Source organism: Bison bison, unplaced genomic scaffold (genome assembly GCF_000754665.1).
Source record: "Bison bison bison isolate TAMUID 2011002044 unplaced genomic scaffold, Bison_UMD1.0 scf7180017864459, whole genome shotgun sequence".
NCBI classification, from domain to species: domain Eukaryota; kingdom Metazoa; phylum Chordata; class Mammalia; order Artiodactyla; family Bovidae; genus Bison; species Bison bison.
In genome coordinates this window covers 1,390,617-1,412,295 of record NW_011495021.1, presented here as the reverse complement: position 1 = coordinate 1,412,295, position 21,679 = coordinate 1,390,617, and the positions used below count along the sequence as shown (strand labels likewise).

General features: G+C 37.4%; 1 protein-coding gene across 1 annotated transcript in view; it reads left to right on the top strand.

The window, feature by feature from the left end:
- The window catches only part of FAM171B (family with sequence similarity 171, member B), a 77,260-nt gene extending 56,539 nt beyond the window's left edge, over positions 1-20,721 (top strand). Inside the window, exons 3-8 of the mRNA XM_010859731.1 lie at positions 538-630; positions 3,928-4,086; positions 6,822-6,992; positions 11,047-11,163; positions 15,781-15,904; positions 16,144-20,721. Coding sequence (XP_010858033.1) covers positions 538-630; positions 3,928-4,086; positions 6,822-6,992; positions 11,047-11,163; positions 15,781-15,904; positions 16,144-17,491 — 2,012 coding nt within the window. The 3' untranslated portion in view covers positions 17,492-20,721. The remainder of the gene's footprint in view (positions 1-537; positions 631-3,927; positions 4,087-6,821; positions 6,993-11,046; positions 11,164-15,780; positions 15,905-16,143) is intronic.
- The last annotated feature ends 958 nt before the right edge of the window (positions 20,722-21,679 follow it).

The window sequence follows — 21,679 nt, the reverse complement described above, 5'->3', positions numbered from 1 at the left end:
ATGGATTATGTGTATGTTAAACTGTTTTATCCTTTGCCAACTCAGTCTGTTTGGTGAACCACGCTGTGAAGAAAAGCATTGAACCTTTGTGTGGGAAGTTAAAAAAGAATGGATGTACTCCCCTTAAAGAATCTAAAATCATGGAGGCAGGAAAAAAGGTTTTAAGAATTATAAGAAGGAAATAAGTAATGATTGTATAGAGAAAAGAGCAGAGGGTTGTTTAAGCATTTAGCTTGACCACACACATACACACACACACACACACACAAATAGGGTTAGAGAACATCATTAGTCATCTTGGTACAAAGTATTATATGAAATTTTTAAAAAATTAGTAGTGATGCCCAATCTTCTCACTTTATTATGTTCCTTTTTTCTCCTCTGTATTTTACATTCATTCTTCCTTTGTTTTGAATTGCTTTTCCCATCACATAGTTTGTTTTTCCTACGTTTTTAGGGCCTGCTGGAGCAGAACTGTATTGTCCCAGTTTTACTTCCATGTCTAATAAAATATTCTAATTGTGCTATATTTCACAGTATATTCATCAGTTACACTTTCATTGTTCCCACAAAACCAAGCAAATATATGGCTATTTGAAGACACTATTTTAATTACTGGAAAATTAGCTGGTAAGTACTCTACTTCTTCTTAACTATTAAGTAAACACTTGAAAGTGACTGTATTGTATAACTGTACTACTTCACCAATGGATCAATGTTGATTATAAGGTGGGAAAAATTTTAATTGAATTGGGATGACTAGTATTGACTATAAGTTGACCTGAACCGATTCTTATTTCACTATCAAGCTATAGCATACATATTTTTTTGTGTGTAGTGGGACTCATTCTCTTTTATCATTTTAGCCACCCTCTATAGAACATTTGACTTTCAGAAATACTGGAAAGAGTTTCTGAACTTCTTCTCAAATCACAGCTCTTTCTGGGCTTTGGTGGTTGATGAAATTGGGAAAAGGACTCAGACCTTTGGGGCATTCTCGTCGGCAGGTCACCTTCATTCCTGCCTCTGACATTAATCTTGCTGCCTGCGAGGGAAAGGTCTGAGGCTGAGGTATTCAGTATCTACTGAGCAGACATGATTTGCCCCACTCACATGTCCCGAGGACAGGAATACAAGAAGCCTGATTTGGGCTGTGATTTCAAACTGTGTTTTCCAACTCTGCTTAGCAACCTCGAAGATGCTAGCTTTCATCCTCACCTACCTCCTCCCCTCCCTTAACTAGTCCTTAGGGAACATCCCAGCATTTTGTAACTCTTACTGCATATTATGTAAAACGTCTGTAAATGACAATAATTCACTTATTTCTTTTGGGAAATCAATGTTTAGAACCAAAGCATATTAGGAATGACTGGTAAAAGTAGAAAATCTTAGAGTCCAAGACAAGAGTCATGGTAAAGAAACAGTTTTTGAAATTCTTCATTTTTAGAAGCTATCTTATTTAGTCCTAATGTATTAAAGAAAACCTAATACTATCATTTGGGAAAAACGGGGGCTTGATTAATCTTGGAGTCATTTACTGAGCGAGGTAGTAGAATCTCTCACTCTTGCACTGATTTTGCTGGTGCACAGCAGGATGGATGTAGAGCTGTGTGTGAAGGGTAAAAAGTAAATAGGACCTGCATGTGTGCAGAGAAAGGCCATTATCTTGACATAGTCCCACTCCTTACTGGCCTCTTCAAACTCTTTCCATTTTTCAACTTTCCACCCCTTATTGTCTATTTTCAAATGAGTTCTCATTTCTGGTCACAAAATGGCTTTTGTGACTCCTGGACATACCTGCTCACATTAAATCTAGTGTAGGCAATAGCATGTCTTTGCCCCTAGAAGTCCAAGCAAAATTCACATTGTCTGTGCTCAGATGCTTAGTGTGTCCTACTCTTTGTGATCCCATAGACTGTAGCCCACCAGGCTCCTCTGTTCATGGGAATCTCCTGGCAAGAATACTGGAGTGGGTTGCCATTTCCTACTCCGGGGGATCTTCCCAACCCAAGGATCAAACCCATTCTCTTGCATCTTCTGCATTGGCAGGTGGATTCTTTATACTGTCTGCTGCCTGAGAAGCCCAAAATCCACGTTGCATCTCATTAACTGTGGTTGGCACAGGTTCCATCACTCAGCAAGTCACTGTGGTCAAGAGGACAATGAAATGCTGTTGATTGCTTTCAGCCCATTCTAGCATGCTCCAGTGCCTCTACTCTTGTTGCAGAAATGAAACCCCAGATGTGCCACATGGGTCAACGTGTGGTTCCCCAGAGTGAAACTCAAAGGTGAAGAAATTCTGGGCAGATGAATCAAGCTCAAGCAGGCTCTAGCCTAAATGTGCCCTGTGTGATCTAAGTTCAGTTCAGTCGCTCAGTCGTGTCCAACTCTTTGCTCATGGACTGTAGCACGCCAGGCTTCCCTGTCCATCACCAACTTCCGGAGCTTACTTAAACTCATGTCTATCAAATCGGTGATGCCATCCAACCATCTTATCCTTTGTCATCCTCTTCTTCTCCCGCCTTCAATCTTTCCCAACATCAGGGTCTTTTCAGTGAGTCAGTTCTTCACATCAGGTGGCCAGAGTATTGGAGTTTCAGCTTCAGCATCAGTCCTTCCAATGAATATTCAGGACTGATTTCCTTTAGGATGGACTGGTTTGATTTCCTTGCAGCCCAAGGGACTCTCAAGAGTCTTCTCCAACAACACAGTTTCAAAGCATCAATTGTTCAGTGTTCAGCTTTCTTTATAGTCCAACTCTCACATCCATACATGACTACTGGAAAAACCATAGCTTTGAATAGAAGGATGTTTATTGGCAAAATTATGTCTCTGCTTTTTAATATGCTATCTAGGTTGGTCATAACTTTTCTTCCAAGGAGCAAGGGTCTTAATTTCATGGCTTCAGTAACCATCTGCAGTGATTTTGGAGCCCCCAAAAATAAAGTCTCCCACTGTGTCCACTGTTTCCCCATCTATTTGCCATAAAGTGATGGGACCAGATGCCATGCTCTTAGTTTTCTGAATGTTGAGTGTTAAGCCAACTTTTTCACTCTCCTCTTTCACTTTCATCAAGAGGCTCTTTAGTTCTTCTTCACTTTCTGCCATAAGGGTGGTGTCATCTGCATATTTGAGGTTATTGATATTTCTCCCAGCAATCTTCATACCAGCTTGTGCTTCATCCAGCCCAATGTTTCTCATGATGTACTCTGTATATAAGTTAAATAAACAGGGTGACAATATACAGCCTTGACGTTCTTCTTTCCCAATTTGCAACCAGTCTGTTGTTTCATGTCTAGTTCTAACTATTGCTTCCTGACCTGCATACAGATTTCTCAGGGGGCAGGTCAGGTGGTCTGGTATTCCCATCTCTTGAAGAATTTTCCACAGTTTGTGATCCACATAGTCAAAGGCTTTGGCATAGTCAGTAAAGCAGAAGTATATGTTTTTCTAGAACTCTCTTGCTTTTTCGATGATCCAGTGGATGTTGGCAATTTGATCTCTGATTCCTCTGCCTTTTCTAAATACAGCTTGAACATCTGGAAGTTCACAGTTCATGTACTGTTGAAGCCTGGCCTGGAGAATTTTGAGCACTACTTTGCTATCGTGTGAGAGATATGCAATTGTGTGGTAGTTTGAACATTCTTTGGCATTGCCGTTCTTTGGGATTGGAATGAAAGCTGACCTTTTTCGGTCCTGTGGCCACTGCTGAGTTTTCCAAATTTGCTGGCATATTGTGTGCAGGACTTTGAGTTAAAGAAAGGGGGATTTCTTGTTTATTCAGATCTGAATATAAAATAATCATTATAATAAGATGTTAGTAATGTTTTAGAAATAACTGGTTCACATAGAGTAACATGTCCTGACCACTAGTGCTGTGCTTACTGTGCATTTGTTTTATTTGCTAATGAGGTTTTCTTTTTCCAGATGCCAAATCTCAACCAAGTGTTCAGTTTTCAAAAGCCTTAATTAAACTACCCAACAACCATCATATTAGCAATGTTACAGGCTACCTTACAGTTCTACAACAGTTTTTGAAAGTGGATAATTTTCTGTATACAACTGGCATTACTCTCAATAAGTCAGGTATTTCCTAATTTTTATATAATCTTTTTATAAAAACATTACATATTCAAATTCTATTTATTTAGATGTTTGATATTAATTTACACTTTGGAGGAGACATCACTTTTGAAACATAAACACAGTTATTAAAGTGTTTATAGGCAGTCCTTTATTCTAGTACATTATGAAAGAGATTATATCAGAACCTTATGCATAAATTACAAGTTAATGGGGAATTTAATTTACAGGGTATTTTTATTCAAAAGAGGTAAACAAACTATAGAAAATAGTAATGTTTACTGTAAAATTTTGCAAATTAAAAAAATGCATTTAAAAGTGGAAATTTGATTAAGAAGTTTAGACATATGATTTGACCAATCATTCTCAAATTGATCAGAAGTGTCAATAATTGTTGGAAACAAAAAAATTTGTAGATTGGAGTGAGTAATTGGAAATTTTGAAATATTTGAAATACTTTGAGTAAATGGGTAAATATTGAAAAAATATATTTTTCAGATTCAACAGTTGTAATATATAAGGTTGTCATGATCTAAGTTAAGGAGGTGATGGGATTTTACATTTTATTTAACAATTTACTTATGAATGATCTTTACTTATGAAAGATACAGTAAAAGCTGTATCTTTCCTCTGTACATCCACACTTGTTCCACCATTTCTGCCACTTGTTGCCAGTAAGAAACTCCACAGTTTTTAAAATCATCTCAGACAATCTGTAATTTTTATGGTTTCACGTGAGTCAAATTTTCGGTCCATATCATTTGGGGGCTAGTCAGAAATTAGAGTAATAAGCAAATACGTGTTATGGTTAGATAGGCATTTTTTCTACCTGCTGTAGCTGATGTTATTGATACCCCAGGCAGATGACCCTCTCTTCTGTTACAAGCCTAAATATTTCCTACTGCTTGTATCTGTGACTCTGCATAAGGGCATTCCCTGGCCCAGGAAGTAGACTGGGCCCTCACAAGAGGCAGGCTCTCAACCAGTGACAGAAAGAGTACGTAAAGTGTACACACCTCTTCATTAACACATCGTGTGTTGGCTTCCTTCCTTCTTCTGTATTACTCCTCCATTCCCTCAGTGGTGGGTGCTTCCTTCCTTCCAAAGTGTTATTTCAGGGTCTGCTTCTTGAGGAAGCCAGTCTAAGACACCTGCCAAAGTTTTCCAGGTATAAGTTATAGGATGCTCCAAATACAAGCATTGCAAGCATGGTAACCAATATACACTATCACAAATGAAGCTCATGTTGCCCTGGAGGGTTTTTATGAACAAGACTCATTAGATTCAGTGGGAGGAAGTTATAATATGTTCTGCCCTTCATCATTTCTCTACCACCTGCTTTTGAGATTGTTCATTAGATGTTTCAGTTGTCCTGGTGCTGCTAACATTTGAAAAGTCCTAGAGCCATGTATGGTGTCAAATGAGAATGTTCGGTCCTGTCCAATATGGTAGCAGTTAGCCACAGGTGGCAGTTGAGCTCTTGAAATACAACCAGTGCACTGAGGAACTAAATTGATAATTTCATTTAAATTGAAATTGCCATATGTTGCTCATGGCTAATATACTGATTGCACAGTTCTAGAGTTCTTTGAATATGAAGATGCTTTTTTAAAGTCTCCTCATTGTCTTTCAGACTCTTTTTTCCTTTTCTTTTAGTTGGCCTTATCCCAAATGATAGGGTGTTGACCTCATCAGTTTCAGACGCATTCAGTATGTGAAGCCACTGACTTCACAGACCCGAGGGGTGGAGTTAAGAAAGCCAGCTGGTTTTACAGTTTGATATGAGATATTATAATTACTTACATAGTACTTTTTATAGTACATTACTTACCAGTGCAACTAGTCTACAGAATATGTATGGCACTATCTTGCTTATCTTATGGATAGAATTTTAGGATGTTTACAAAGGTTAAATCTTTTATATGTAACAGAAAATCTCCAATAAGCCAGTGGTTGCCCTGTCTGATAACTGGAGATACATTCCCAGGTTCGGTGGCAGTGATAATTAGAATTCCTTTCCGTGGCCTCATGCTGGTTCCATCTCCCTCTGCGCTCTCATCTGCCTTCTTACACATGCCAAGATCACTTCTGATTTGGGGGATTTGCCCTGGTTTCCTCTGCCTGGAAGGCTCTTCTCTGAGGTCTCTGCACGGATGGCACCTGTCATTTGGCCACTGCTCAAGTGTCTCCTTCTCAGAGAGGCAGCCTTCCTGATGGTTTTGTAGGTTTTAAAAACATCAAATTATTGAAATGGATAACCAACAAAGGCCCTACTGGATAGCAGAGGGATCCCTGCTCAGTATTAGATAACAACCTAATGGGAAAAGAATTAGAAAATGAATAGATACATGTATATGTATAACTGAATCACTTTGCTCTACACCTGAAACTCTCACAGCATTTTTAACCAACTATACTCCAATGTAAAATAAAAGTTAAAAACAAAAAAATATTGACTTTTAGATTCCAGTGACATTAAATCAGAGGAGTCTGAGAGAATTAGATCATTAGGCTCATAACATGATGTCTCAGTGTTACATAAGTATAGCATTTACTTACGATATATTTTATAGTTTAAAAATCTTCTAATAGAATCTAGTATCTATTTGGTATTACACTGGATAGCTCTGGTTGAAATAGAGGAACTAGATATTTTAGGCCAATATTAGTTTGTTGTTAATATTTGTTGTTAACAGTTTGTGCTTTACATATTTTAATGAACTGTCTTCTGTTTTTAGGTTTTGAAAGCATTGAATTAACTCCTCTTGCTGCAATATGTGTGAAAATATATTCTGGAGGAAAAGAATTAAAGGTGGATGGCTCTATTCAAATTTCTCTTCCTCTTCTACATACAAATGATGTAAGTGCAGGCGATCACGTACCTGCCTGGACATTTGATATGAACACAGGTATGTGAACTATGGGAAAAAGTTCTGAATATTTGGAATTTTTTGAATATTTGCATGTTTACCTTAGAAATAGGTTTCTATTGTTATTAAAAATTTTCAGCTTTATTAAGGTACAATTGACAAATTTCTATTTTACATAGAATATTAAATTTTAATATTCCTTATTATTTAAACATTAATATTTATATATGAATGTTTTATCTTTAGTAGAGCACTAAATCAGTAATATTATAATTTTAAGCACTTTATCAGTGACCAAAAGTGGCCCCACTTTGATTAGTATAATAAAATTGTAGGGAAAATGATATCACTATTATTTTAAAATAGCATTATTTACTCACATTCCCATGTTTTATATTTTGAGGTTCTTATGGGTTTTTGCTACGACAGTGCTAATGCTTAGTCACTCAGTTGTGTCTAATTCTTTGTGACCCCACGTTCTGTAACATGCCAGGATCCTTTGTCCATGGGGATTCTCCTGGCAAGAATATTGGAGTGGGTTTCCATGCCCTCCACCAGGGGATGGTCCCCACACCAGGGATCATACCCAGGTCTCCCTTATTGCAGATGGATTTTTAACCATCTGAGCCACCAGCGAAGCCCAAGAATACTGAGCCTGCCCCTTCTCCAGGGTATCTTCCCGACCCATGAAGCAAACTGGGGTCTCCTGCATTGCAGGTGGATTCATAGGCAGTATAAACTTATATCTAAAAACTTGGCTAAAGCAATTAATAAATGTATGCAAATTTCATGAAAATAAATAACATTGTATTCTGTGTGTGTGTGTGTGTGTGTGTGTGTGTGTGTATAAAGGTAGAAAGAGTGATTATTTTCCAAAAAAACACTTTGGTACCAATTTTGTTTCCTGAGATTAGCCTCCTAAATAGCAACTAGATGCATTTTTCTCTTCTGCTTCTCTTGGTTTTGTTTTTCCATGTAAATAAGGTGGAGTCCTGATCAAAAAACAAAAAAAGATGATCAATCCCCCACAACTGAAAAGCCCCGGGGTAGAGCTGTGTTGGATTAAGTCACGATGCACAGACTAGACTGATTTGTAGGACTTGATTTCTCTCTCATCTGTTTCCTCTGTTAATAACCTTTCTGAAATAGGATTTTCCTTTGGAGTAGCAGGAAGGCCGTAGGCGCTCTCACTTTATAGTACCCAGGTTAAAGTCCAGAAGGTAGAGAAATTCTTTTCCTATAGCTAGTACACAAGCCCTTGGAGTCCATGCATTTCTAGAAGGAGGTGTGCATGCCTATTCTCAGAACAAATATCTGTGGCCTGCAAATAGATTTCATAGATTTATTTAGGCTTAAGTCATGTGTTGGAGCTGGGATTGGAGCCCTAAACTAATCATGCGGACTAAGAAGAGGGAGCAGTGTATTCTCAAAGAGATTTGGAATTGAGGTTTCATTGTAACTGAAAAGGTAGGTAGTGAGGCACAAACACGTTCACTACAGAAGATAAAAACAGATATGTTATTTTTAAAAGACTGGAAATTATGTAAGTAACAAAGGTAGTTGTAAGCGACAAACTCTTCTTTCAACTCTATTCTGCACTCAGAAGTTTCACTTCTGGTCACCAAATGTGAGGGTATTTTTCTTGTACCCTCCAACATGAGCTAAGTGTCCTAAAATTTCCTTCAGTGGTCCGTCTAGTCAAAGCTATGGTTTTTCCAGTAGTCATGTATGGATGTAAAGAAAGCTGAGTGCCAAAGAATTGATGCTTTTGAACTGTGGTGTTGAAGAAGTCTCTTGAACTGCAAGGAGATCCAACCAGTCCATCCTAAAGGAAATCAGTCCTGAATATTCATTGGAAGGACTGATGCTGAAGCTGAAACTCCAATACTTTGGCCACCTGATGTGAAGAACTGACTCATTGAAAAGACCCTGATGCTGGGAAAGATTGAAGGTGGGAGGAGAAGGGGACGACAGAGGATGAGATGGTTGGATGGCATAACCGACTCAATGGACATGAGTTTGAGTAAACTCTGGGAGTTGGTGATGGACAGGGAGGCCTGGCGTGCTGCAGTCCATGGGGTTGCAAAGAGTTGGACACAGCTGAGCGACTGAAGTGAACTGACTGAGATCCTATCTACCTGGAGTTAGTGTCAGATCCTGCAGGTTAAAGGCAAGCTCACAACCTGCAAGTCAAGAGACCAACTGCAAGTCCAGCTTATCAGCCATGCTTCTGCCGCGATTGGCTATAAGTTGGAGGCTTCTGTGACCCTCTCCTCAAGTTTGGTAACTTGCTAGAATAGCTCACAGGAAGACAGGTTACTAAGTAGGTCATCGGTCTTCTGTAGAAGGATACAGTTTGGTAATAGCAAGATGAAAGAGATGCACAGGGCAAGGGGTTTGGAGCCGCAGTGCTCTCTCCTCTGGGCGCATCACCGTCCTAGCGCCTCCACGTGTTCACCAGCTCTGCTCTCTGAACCCTGCAGTTCAGGGGCTTTTGTGGAGGCCACAGTATGTAGGCATGCTTGATTAAATCTTTGAACACTGACAATTGAATTCAAGGTCCAGCCCCTCTCCCTTCTCTAGAGGGTTGTGTGGGGGTGGGGATGAAAGGTACATGCAGTTGGTTCCCCTGGCAACCAGCCCCCATCCACTGGGACTTTCCAAAATTCACCTCATTAACATAAACTCAGACATGGTTGAAATTAGCTTGTTGTCAACAAGAAAAGACACTGTTTCCACCTTTATGGATCTTATCACATAGGGAATTACAAAGTTTTAGGCGCTCTGTGCCAGGACTGGGGATTCAAGACCGTATATATAAATTTCCTATTATAAGTCGCAGTGTCACAGTGGTATGGTACTGTAAAACACTGGATTAAAAGCTGTAAGACCTGGATTCTGTCCATTTACCAGCAACATGATGTTGAACAAGTCACTTGACTTATTCTGGCCTCAATCCCCTGACTTGTTGAATGAGAGAATTGTTTCAAGGCACTTTAAAGAAGAATATCTGCTTTGAGTTCTGCTTTCTGATTGTTTCTCCTGAAAAAAGCCTGTGTTTCTCATGTACCTTCCAGTGGCAGAATTTTTGAATTGATTCATCACATGTACTGCTTAAGTTTAACGTGACTATTCAAAAAGCAGGTTGACTCACTCCCATAATTTCATCTATATACATTATTACAATGAATCAGTAAACCAAATACATAGACCAAACTTATAAACAAGCTTTGTAATGCTGGACTTCATAAAAGATACTGGTTTTACTGAATTCTTTTTTCTGTGGTTGATATTTAAATGAATCAGAATAGCACTTTTTAAAAGACATTTAGTTCTAAAAGAACCATGCCAGCAGTACTAGAACAAAACACCATTTAATAAAAATATTAATAAGGTCATAAAACACATACTATAAGCATTTAATGAGAACCCCAGAGCAGGTAACAACCATCTGTTGATAAATTTGGATTTAATTACATTCTTACTAAGACATATCTCAATATACACAATTTAGACATTATTTGGAGAGTATGATTTCCCTAAGTTGCTGCTAAGTCACTTCAGTCGTGTTCGACCCTGTGCAACGCCACAGACGGCAGCCCACCAGGCTCCTCTGTCCCTGGGATTCTCCAGGCAAGAACACTGGAGTGGGTTGCCATTTCCTTCTCCAATGCATGAAAGTGAAATGTGAAAGTGAAGTCGCTCAGTCGTGCCCGACTCTTAGCGACCCCATGGACTGCAGCCCACCAGGCTCCTCTGCCCATGGGATTTTCCAGGCAAAAGTACTGGAGTGGGGTGCCATTGCCTTCTCCAACTCTTAAGTAGATACCCTTTTTATATTTATATAAAATTTATATTGATTTTATATATGATATAAAGTTTATTTATATTGATTGTATATTCTTTGGTCATAAATTATTCTATTTAATATAATATATTATGATATATATTATCCCATGAAAATATATTGTCACAGTTTTCATCTTTGAAAATATCCTACAAAGTATTCTGTACATGACTATCAGCAAACTCCTATTAGCATTCAAGATATATAAGGTAACTGATTAGTACTTTTTTTTGCCTTCCTTTTTAGGTGCGTGGGTAAATCATGGCCAGGGAATGGTCAAGGAATATAACAGTCATTTAATTTGGACATATGATGCACCACATTTGGGCTACTGGATAGCAGCTCCACTTCCAGGAACTACAGGTATGGTAAAAATGAAACAAAATATAAACTTAAAAAAATCCAAATAGTCATGCTGAAACTGATATTAGTTTCCCATTTTATTGTAAGCATTGCTACTTACTGTATTACACTGGAAAAAGCTTCTAGTCTCTTGATCTCAGCTTTATTTTACTATAGTAAAATTAGAAAATACCTATATTTTACTATATTTACTATAGTAAAATATAGAAAATATCTATATTTTCCAGATATATAGGGAAAGATTAAGTTCTATGAACTCTAGGGTCCTTTACAGCTGTAATACCTGATGAATCTGAAGTACAAAGTTTATTCAAATGAAGAATTTTCTTAGTTTGCTTTATATGAATGAATTCTACCCAGATTAGTTGAGAGCTTTTGATTGCAAACAACAGGAGGAGAGTTTGGATAATTAGAAATATGTAGTAGGATATCAGGAGTTTGCAGGATCCTAGGGAAGGCTGAAAAAGCAGACTGTAAAAGGCAGGAATCCTAGAGGACCTAGTTAGCAGACCTGCTCCACTGTCTTTGGAAGATTGCCGCTTCAAGATAGCGGAACCTAACCCTTTGCAGTCTTTTCCTCACACTGTTCCTGATCTTTCTAGGGATGAAGAATTTGCAGACTTAGATCATGAGCATTTTCCTTGGTGGGGGTGTGGTGGGGACGAGGGACTGTTGAATAATAGTGTCCCCAGTGTTCATAGGATAAGACAGGTGATGGCCCAAATGAAGATTGGCCTGACATGTGAACAGAAGGTGGGCAAAAACCAAGAGCTGTGTGCTAGGAATGGTCTTATTCATATTCTAGGAGAAATAAGTGTTTCATTTTTCCTGGATTTAACTGGTATCAAATTAACATGGTATCAGTCTATGTATATACTTTGTACTTAGAAAGCCTACATCTTGAGTTGTGTAAAAGTCTCAAAATTCTCAAACATTGCATATCTCATCCATTAAGTCATCTTAAAAAAAGAAATACTCTAACCAGCTGTCATGTAGCCTGGCTGCACCGTGGGCCGGCAACCACTCATTAGGTCTCCTGGGTGTTCACTGGTATGAGTTGAGTTGCTTCTTGGTTTTCCCTGCTGCACACTCTGCTAAGTCAACCCTCCAGCTGTCAGCATCTTGTTGCTCCTGTCTTTGATCTCATTCTCCTTTAACCTGTGGACATGTATATTTATAAAAACAAGACAGAGCAAAACTTTCAGTGTCCTTTTTGTAAAGTTTAGGGAAAGTGTAAAAGCTGAACGCATATGTCCCTCCTTCATCTTTAATTGGGTCAGAAGTAATTCTTTTGGTTTAGCTAGTGTCTTGGCTTCGCTGCAACCTGGCTATTTCATGCTGTTCAGGAATAGTCCTTGTACATGCCCTGATCCAGGTTACGGATAACATTTTACATCCATTTCTCAGTAGCAGTGTATCAGCTAACTTTGTTATGGCTGCCTATTTGAAAGCTTTGAGTTTTTTGAAACTTTTTATGTAGTTTATTTTTATTTTACATTTGACAACCTTCCATTTTTAAACCATGCAAGGTAACAAGACTTTATTTCAAAAATGAAGCTAAAATAGAGTATTTGAGTAGAAGAAATATGAGCTATTAACCATTATAATCATGAGGAATGTTCTGTTTTTATTTCAATGTAGTGCTTATGAGTTTATATTTATCCAGAAAACAGAGGGTGATTGCTTTTGTTGTTTATGGTGCAAAATATCATGCAGTCTTGCCAGCTGTCTGATCTTATTGTATTCTAAATTTGCAACTATAAAATATTGATGAAAAAGAACAATTAATATTTAATACTTCAACTCAACTAAATCCAAGTTATTTCATTTCTGATAAAAATAACCACAGGAGCACTTGAGTTTTACAGAGAAATGTGGTTTCCACTAAAAATATACCATTTATGCAAGATGACTGAATTATAAGAGCTGAAGTAATTTTCTAAAATAGAAGTTTTATTTTGGCTTTTATGTTGGGAACAATTTTGTGTGAATCGGAGTACTAACAGAAATGTAGGATTATTAAGATAATTTCTAGTTATGCTTTTGAAAGGTCCATATGAAAAATATGGGTAACATTAATTTGATTGTAGTTCTGGCTCTGACAGTAATTAACAGAGTGAACTTGAAATAGGTACTTACCCATCTGAGTATTAGTTTTCCTTTTTCTAAATTGCAGGAGTTGGATATGAGGATCACTCATGTCCCTAAACAGTTTAGGATGCAAATATTACTGTAAAATCAAACTGGTTTTGTGATGGGCTAGTTAGTGTCTGGTGTGCTGAAGCTATAATTTGGTTAATAATATTACTAAATATGTTTTTAAAATAAATCTTAAACCAATTTCTAGAAAAAATATTAAGTGCAAAAAATTAAAATCAATTAGTTTTTCACATTATTATAGGTAAGTAGGTAGCTGAGTATAGAATTAAACAAGTACCATTAATTTTCAAATATCAGAATGAAAATTTATGTAATTTTCTAACTTTCTGACCTCTCTTGGGCACGTGCATACACACTAACACACACACATGCAGTTGTATGCTTTTCTGCTGTTGTCATACACGTAAGATCTGGGACAGATGTAACAATGTCAGCCTCTTAATTCCAAAGGTGAGTTCTGTTGGAATTCTGTGGAGTGAAAATTGCTTACATTACTCAATTGTGAAAACGTATATTCAGATATTCTTTGGAGAAGAACTTGAATTTCACCCAGTTATAGTCTAACTACTCTGTTGCAGCTCTGGATCGTAAATAGTAATCTACAGATAGAGTTGTTACTCTTATCTTTTTTCTTTGAAGAAATTTCATATTGTGCGATGCTGTGCTTGCTTGCCTACTCAATATGATAAACATTTTATTTTCAGTTACCAGTTAAAAGAGTATTCAGTACTAGAGTGCCCGTTCTTCTATAACCTTGACATTTCATTTAACAACAGTGGTATAATATAGCCAACACTTGCTGAGTGCTTATCATGTGCTAAACACTGTTCTCAATATTTTATTTAATCATTGTAACAGGTATGACAGCTGTGCACTGAGACATAAGTGAATGAAGCTTGCCCAACACCACACAGAAAGGGTGAAGCCAGGATTCCAGTTCAGGCACTCTGGCTTCGAAGTCTGAATGCATAAACAAAACACTGCTTCTCCAAATCCTTTAATGTCACTACACTTTGGTCAACTTAGATGATGTAAAAGTTAAAGGATCTAAGTCTTTATGTGTCCTTAGTCTTTCCAGTGTCCTTGGTGAAGTTGAAAGCCTCATGCTGGACTTTTTCTTATGGTTGAGATGAGCGGAAAATCAGGTGTCTCATCACCCCCAATACACATTAGAATCCAGTTGATACTAATCAGTAGACTTGTATACATTTCTGAGCAAAATTAAGTCCTAGTGATGTTGAAACATTACCTCAAGGTAAGTTACGTCTACTTTCATGCAGGATATTCAGAACCTCCACTGATCATCCCCATGCTTAGTCTGCTTTTACTGCAGTTAAGCTAATTCCAGGGGCTTCCTTGGTGGCTCCATGGTAAACAATCTGCCTGGCAATGGAGGAGATGCAGGTTTGATCCCGGGGTTAGGAAGATCCTCTGGAGAAGGAAATGGCAACTCGCTCAAGTATTCTTGCCTGGAATATCCCATGGACAGAGGAGCCTGGTGGGCTACAGTCCATGGGGTTGCAAAAGAGTCAGACATGACTTAGCAACTGTACAAACACAACAAAGTAATTACCACAACATTGTGTATATGTGTTCTCATAAAGAAGAATAATGGGTCAGCGTCTTCTGCTGGGCTTAGCTTATGGGGATCATGGCGCCATGTTATTCTAGAGTCCTGTCAAAGAGTTACAACTTGATTCTTCAGGCCTCCTAATTTTTGCATTCTCATTGGTCTTTTCATCCCTGTTTACTTTAGCAAATTCTTTTTAAAGAATTTTAAAGGATTCTTTTTATCTTTAAATTTCCTTTTTCAATTGAATACAGCTAATATCAATGCTCACTATATTCTATCTCAAAACCTCTTTGCACAAAGCTCTCTTTAGAAATATTTTTGTTCCAGCACACATTTTGCTACCACATAATTTCGGTCACTATTTTTACTACCTCCTGCAACAGTTTCCTTACTGCTTGACTTGGAAGCCAGTGTCACATATTTTAAGTTCTGTAACAGCAGGACTTTAGCATCTTGGTATCATTTTCTATAACATTCAGCATCAGTAACAAATAAGCCTGCTCTCTATTTGTTGCTTTCATTTTGTGACTGTTGGGCTTGACTTGGTTCAGTTTTAAGATTTTTTTCTCATTCCAGAACCTAGGTTAAAAGAATAGCAAAACTTTAGGATATACTTTTCACTTAGTAGAAGACCTTAGCAGAGGACAGGCAGTTTATACAGTCTCATTTAAGGTGCTCATATCTCACTGGGCACAGCAAGTCAACTGATTAAGTCTAATGGGGGTAGGGAAAATATTTTCCATCCACAGAGAAGCCTGCCATGGGAGGGGGACAAATTAATAGACCTGTGTACACATCTTTAATCTGCCTCACCCAGGATAGGACACAGTTGAAAGTCTGACCTAAAGTAATATATTTTCTCTTTGTTATTTTGAACTATTTAGGGTCAGGTATGAATGGAGATTCAAAGGACATAACTGCCTACCACACAGTATTTCTTACAGCCATATTAGGAGGAACAATAGTCATTGTCATTGGATTTTTTGCTGTACTTCTTTGTTATTGCAGGTAAGAACAATAGTAATGTGTGTGAACACAAACTGATATTAGTGTCATGTAAATTCTGTGTGTTACAAAGTTTGTAGAAAGCAGTGGTTTGATATTTAAAATATAGATTAAAATAAAAAAAGATATATTCTAACAGCATTATATATATAAAATAAACATGAGATTTTTTTTTTTAATGAAACCTTCTAGATAAGTTTGAAAAAAAAATTTTTTTTTTTTTGCCTTCTCTTCTACTCTAGGGATAAGTGTGGTACTCCACAGAAAAGAGAAAGAAATACCACTAAACTTGAGGTCCTCAAGAGAGACCAGACAACTTCAACAACTCACATAAATCACATCAGTTCAGTCAAAGTTGCATTAAAAACCGAGGACAAATCACAGTTATTCAATGCCAAAAGCTCCTCGTACAGCCCTCAGAAAAAGGAATCATCCAAGGTGGAAGCAGAAGAAAGAGTTTCCATGGTGAAAACTCGGGACAATTTAAAAATCTACAATGAAGATGTTTCGTTTCTGTCAGTCAATCAAAATAATTACTCCAGAAACCCAGCACAGTCTTTGGAGCCCAATGTGGGGTCCAAACAACTTAAACATGTTAACAACAATATGTCTTCATCTCTAGGTGATACGCAAGAGGAAAAGAGGTATCTCACAGGTAATGAAGAGGCATACGGGCATTCCCACGTTCCAGAGCAGATCATGCACATCTACAGCCAGCCCATAGCCATCCTTCAGACAGCTGACCTCTTCCCCACTCCAGAGCAGTTGCATCCTGCTAAGTCGGCTACTCTGCCAAGAAAGGGACAGTTAGTCTATGGCCAACTGATGGAACCAGTAAATAGAGAGAACTTTACACAGACATTACCAAAAATGCCAATGCATTCTCATGCCCAGCCCCCAGATGCCAGGGAAGAGAACTTCCCACTGGAAGGTCAACAGAGTTTGCCATCCCAAACTTCAGATTGGAGTCGGTATTCAAACAGCCTCCTGGAATCTGTTTCTGTTCCTGGAACACTAAATGAAGCTGTTGTAATGACTCCCTTTTCATCGGAGCTTCAAGGAATTTCAGAACAGACCCTCCTAGAACTGTCCAAAGGAAAGCCCTCCCCCCACCCCAGAGCCTGGTTTGTGTCTCTTGATGGAAAGCCGGTCGCACAGGTGAGGCACTCCTTCATAGACCTGAAAAAGGGCAAGAGAGCCCAGAGCAATGACACGAGTCTGGACTCTGGGGTGGACATGAATGAGCACCACTCCAGTAGAAAACTGGAGAGGGAGAAAACGTTCATCAAAAGCATGCATCAGCCTAAGATCCTTTACTTAGAAGACTTAGACCTGAGCAGTAGTGAGAGTGGAACCACTGTCTGCTCTCCAGAGGACCCAGCTTTAAGGCACATCCTAGATGGAGGGAGTGGAGCCATCATGGAGCACCCTGGGGAAGAGTCCCCAGGAAGAAAAAGCACCGCTGAAGATTTTGAAGCCAATATATCCCCCACTAAAAAAAGGGGCAGACCACCACCACTAGCCAAGAGAGATAGCAAAACTAACATCTGGAAGAAGCGAGAGGAACGCCCACTGATTCCCATAAATTAACACCAAGAGTGGTTGTGTCTCTGTTGTCTCGTGCTGTTTATTCTTGCTTTTTATTGTAAATTGCTGTGTGAACTTCTGAAGAAGCTGAGACTGAGCAATCTCATGGTCCCTGGACATGTCTCAAGCAGAGTAAATAGTAAACTGGTAATTCAGTAGTGAGAAGGCTACCAAGAAATGCTTTTTTCTGGCCTATGCTTTTTATTTATTTTTGGGTGATGAATTTGAAGTATCTGAGGGTTCAAAATGTAAAATAGTACCTGAAATTGTTGCTCAGTCATCAAGTTGAGCCCTGACTCTGAAGAATAACAGTGAAAAGTGTACTTCTAAAGTTGCTAAAGTTCAAAAATACTGCTTTTGCTTTAACTACCCCTGTGAAACATTTAGAAATGAAACTGTATTACTCTTGTGAAATGTTACTATTATATTCTCCACTGCATATACTTGAAAATAACTGGCTAAATGTTCTGGATTGATGTTATTCTAGAGTTCAAAGGCCAAACCACATTTTCTTTCATTTTAAACAGCATGTATATTGTATCAACCCAAAAGTAAATTCCATACTCACCTAAGATGGGCAAGAAGCTACTTGGTTGTTAGAGAGGGAAATGCCAGCTCTTTGGTTGTTTTTGGATAAAACTTCACAGAATAAAAAGATGTTAGTTTATCTAGAAATCTGAGAAATGAATGTTCTGATACTGAATTTTTACTTAAAAATTTCTTGCCCCCTTCCCCATTACCAAAAGGGGAAGTGAGCTTAGCTGTCAAGAAAATTTTTTACCAGTCTTTAAAAAAATAAGTCATTCCTCCCACTCCCCAATCTTTAAGGCTCACTGATACATATAGACTGAAATTAGTTTTCAGATGTTTCTTCTATTCAAAAAAAGTCACTTAAACTATTAAACTTGATTTTTAAAAATCAATGAATTGAAAGTTTCTTATAAACATCCAAACTTAAAATATGTGGAGCTAAAGGAAATAAACATTTCAATTTTTTTCTGAAATGTCAAGCAGAAAAAACGTGCCATTTCTCTTGAGATTCAAGAATACCTTCAGGATCCCAGGTATACATCCAGATTTTTTTGTTGCTGACATTCTAAAAATGTTTGGGAACAACAGTTTCAATTTCACAGGAAAAGTAAAAGATTTTTATTAAATCACGTAAATGCTTTTAAGTTATATAACATTTTTTTTCCAGATTTGGAAGTAATATATTCCTTCCATCATAGCAGAGAATTAGTGTGAACACATTCAAGAACTGTTTTTAAATTTTAAGTGCTTTCAACTCTGAATTATCATTCATGTCCTAAAAATGAAATTTTGTTAATTAAAATCAACTCATCTCATTTTTCTTAAAATTTCCATAAAGGCAAATGTCTGAAGCAGCTTACCCTTTTCCTTGGGGCAGGGCGGGGGCGGGGAATGAAACTAAATTGCTTTATTTCTCATGCACTACTAATTAAGATGGGAGCAACATAGAGACCCAAGGCACATAAACAAGTTGTAAGAACTAAAATTAACCACATTAGCTTCAGTCAAACTGTAGATAGATAGACAACAAAAGACAACAGCTTTTCCCCCAAGGCAGTAGACTTCAGCCAGGTTTTCCCTGTAACCATTTCTGAAGCATAGAACCTGTCAGATAACATTCCTTTCTGTATTAACCCAAAGAATTTAAAGATCTAGGTAAAAGTTTGCTATATTCTACCCCAATCCATAGAAGAGAGAAATGTTTTGGTTAATTTACTACATTTACTTTTTTGAGGGAGGGGGTGATAAGGTCCAAAATTAGAGGCAGTTTCTTACTGGTTTTACACAGAAAGATGTATTTAAGGTGACATAAATGAAAATGATTTGGAAAAGGTAAAGGAGTTAGTGCTCTGCTGAAGTGCCTTTGATATAGACTTGCTTTATTAGAAGGATATGATAACATCTTTCTTAAATGTGCATTTTCTTCCTGTTAGCCAAATTAAACAGATGTGCAGTTTTTATTATAAATATAGACCTAGTGTTTCACGTTGGAACAATGAATTTTGCATGCCAGTAACATCTCTTTGTGTATTTAATTCTTTTTTCAGTCTAGTTTATATTGATAACATTATGTTGGAATGAAGTTAGAAACTATATAGTAATGTACTGACTTTGACATTTTAAGTGTATATTTTTCCCACCCTTAAAAAATGTTCAATCTCTCATCTTGGTAATGGAATACACACTTTGATATAAGGGTATGCCATTAAGGTATGCCACTTACTCATTCTTGTGTAAAGGAAATGAGAAGATGTATCCCCAAGGGCTTTTCTAGAAATACTTTTGTTGGTTTCAGAATAAAATCTTATTTTTTTATACACTGCACATTCTGTTCTCAATTGGGAAGTATAGGTAATTCATCTTTTTCTAATGATCCAAAATGTGTAACTTCTCATTTGTGAGTAGTTCACAAATTTCCTGTTAAAGAGCTGAAGCCATCTACTTTTTCTTAACCCAAGTGATAATAAACCGGCAATATTCACAACTTTCTTAAAATTTTTAAATTGAAAACCACCACAGTTTTTTGCAAATGAAAACCTTGAGAATTTTAGTCACAAATTGTTAACATTTGTGGATCCTTTGTATATACTTTGGATATAACTTAAAAGCAAAATTATCCCTCAAGGAACTGATGGATTCATTTACTAAAGCACAGCTATATGTATTTTTGAATACATATGATATTGAATTTGTAAAATCCATTTGTATGACATTTATGCAATTGTATAGGGATTACGCCCTTTTATAATACACAGTATACCACGAAGGTCACAAATATTGAGGAATAAAAGCACTTCTTTACTTTGGCAATCATTTTCAGATCACTTTCTGTATGTTTGAATCCTCTGGTATCAATACATAGTATAAAGTTTTGGGGATCTTTGGGTCAAATGATGTCCCTCAAAACTTCCAGGAAGGTGAAGCTCAAAGTTACGTATTCATTTATAGGGAATGAGTTACTCATTTCTCCGTGTACTAGAGTTGTAAAGAATTTAACTATGTTAATTTCCGTCTCAGAACTAGAATTGACATTTTGCCCTCCGTTTCCAGGTGTTTCTATCTTTTGTATTCTCTCCTCAGAGGAATCTCACATTTCAGTGTATTTATGCCATCACTACTATATTTACTGCTGGAAATTGTTAAAAATCTGATGATTTGTAAAAATGTTAAATGGTTCATTAAAGATAATAAAATCTAAAAATATATCTGATGCACTGTTTTATTTTGGGTAAACTATGAAACATTCCTTCCTAAATTGTTATTTAATCTGGTAGATGAATATTCAATTATTTTCTTGATTACACTCCCTATAGTAAAATAAATATTTGAATACCCTATGTTTATATAATGAACTTGATTTCTCTTTGTATTTCATGTTCTCCAAAGTTCATATTTTGACTATTAAAGCTGAATATAGACAAATCATTTTCCCATTCAATGAGAAGACTTTACAAGATAATGAAAATGAAAGTGTTAGTCTCTCAGTCATGTCCAACTCTGTAATCCCATGAACTGCAGCCTGCCAGACTCCTCTTTCCATGGGATTCTCCAGGCAAGAATACCGGAGTGGGTAGCCATTCCTTTCTCCAGGGGATCTTCCTGACCCACAGATTGAACCCCAGTCTCCTGTACTGCAGGCAGATTCTTTACCATTTGAGCCTCCAGGGAAGTCCAGAAAATATGACAGCTATTTTCGGAGTTGTAGTTTTTATATTCTAAGTAAAAACAATAGAGTACACCCTCCCATATCCCCTGTAAAAAAAAAAACAGAAAAAATTCTTTTAGCTTTAAACCTAAGACTAATGATAACACTAAGGCTGTTTGCTCAGTTAATTGAACAGTGCTTAGGTTCATGTATTGGGTTGGCCAGAAAGTTCATTTGGGTTTTTCCAGATCATAGAGAAAAACAAGAGAATTCCAGACAAACATCTACTTCAGCTTCACTGACTAGGCTAAAACCTTTGTGTGGATCACAACAAACTACAGAAAATTCTTAAAGAGATGGGAGTATCAGGCCACCTTACCTGCCTCCTGAGAAATCTATATGCAGGTCAAAAAGCACCAGTTAGAACCAGACATGGAACAATGGACTGGTTCAGCACTGGGGAAAGTGTACATCAAGGCTATATATTGTCACCCTCTTATTTAACTTAAATGTGG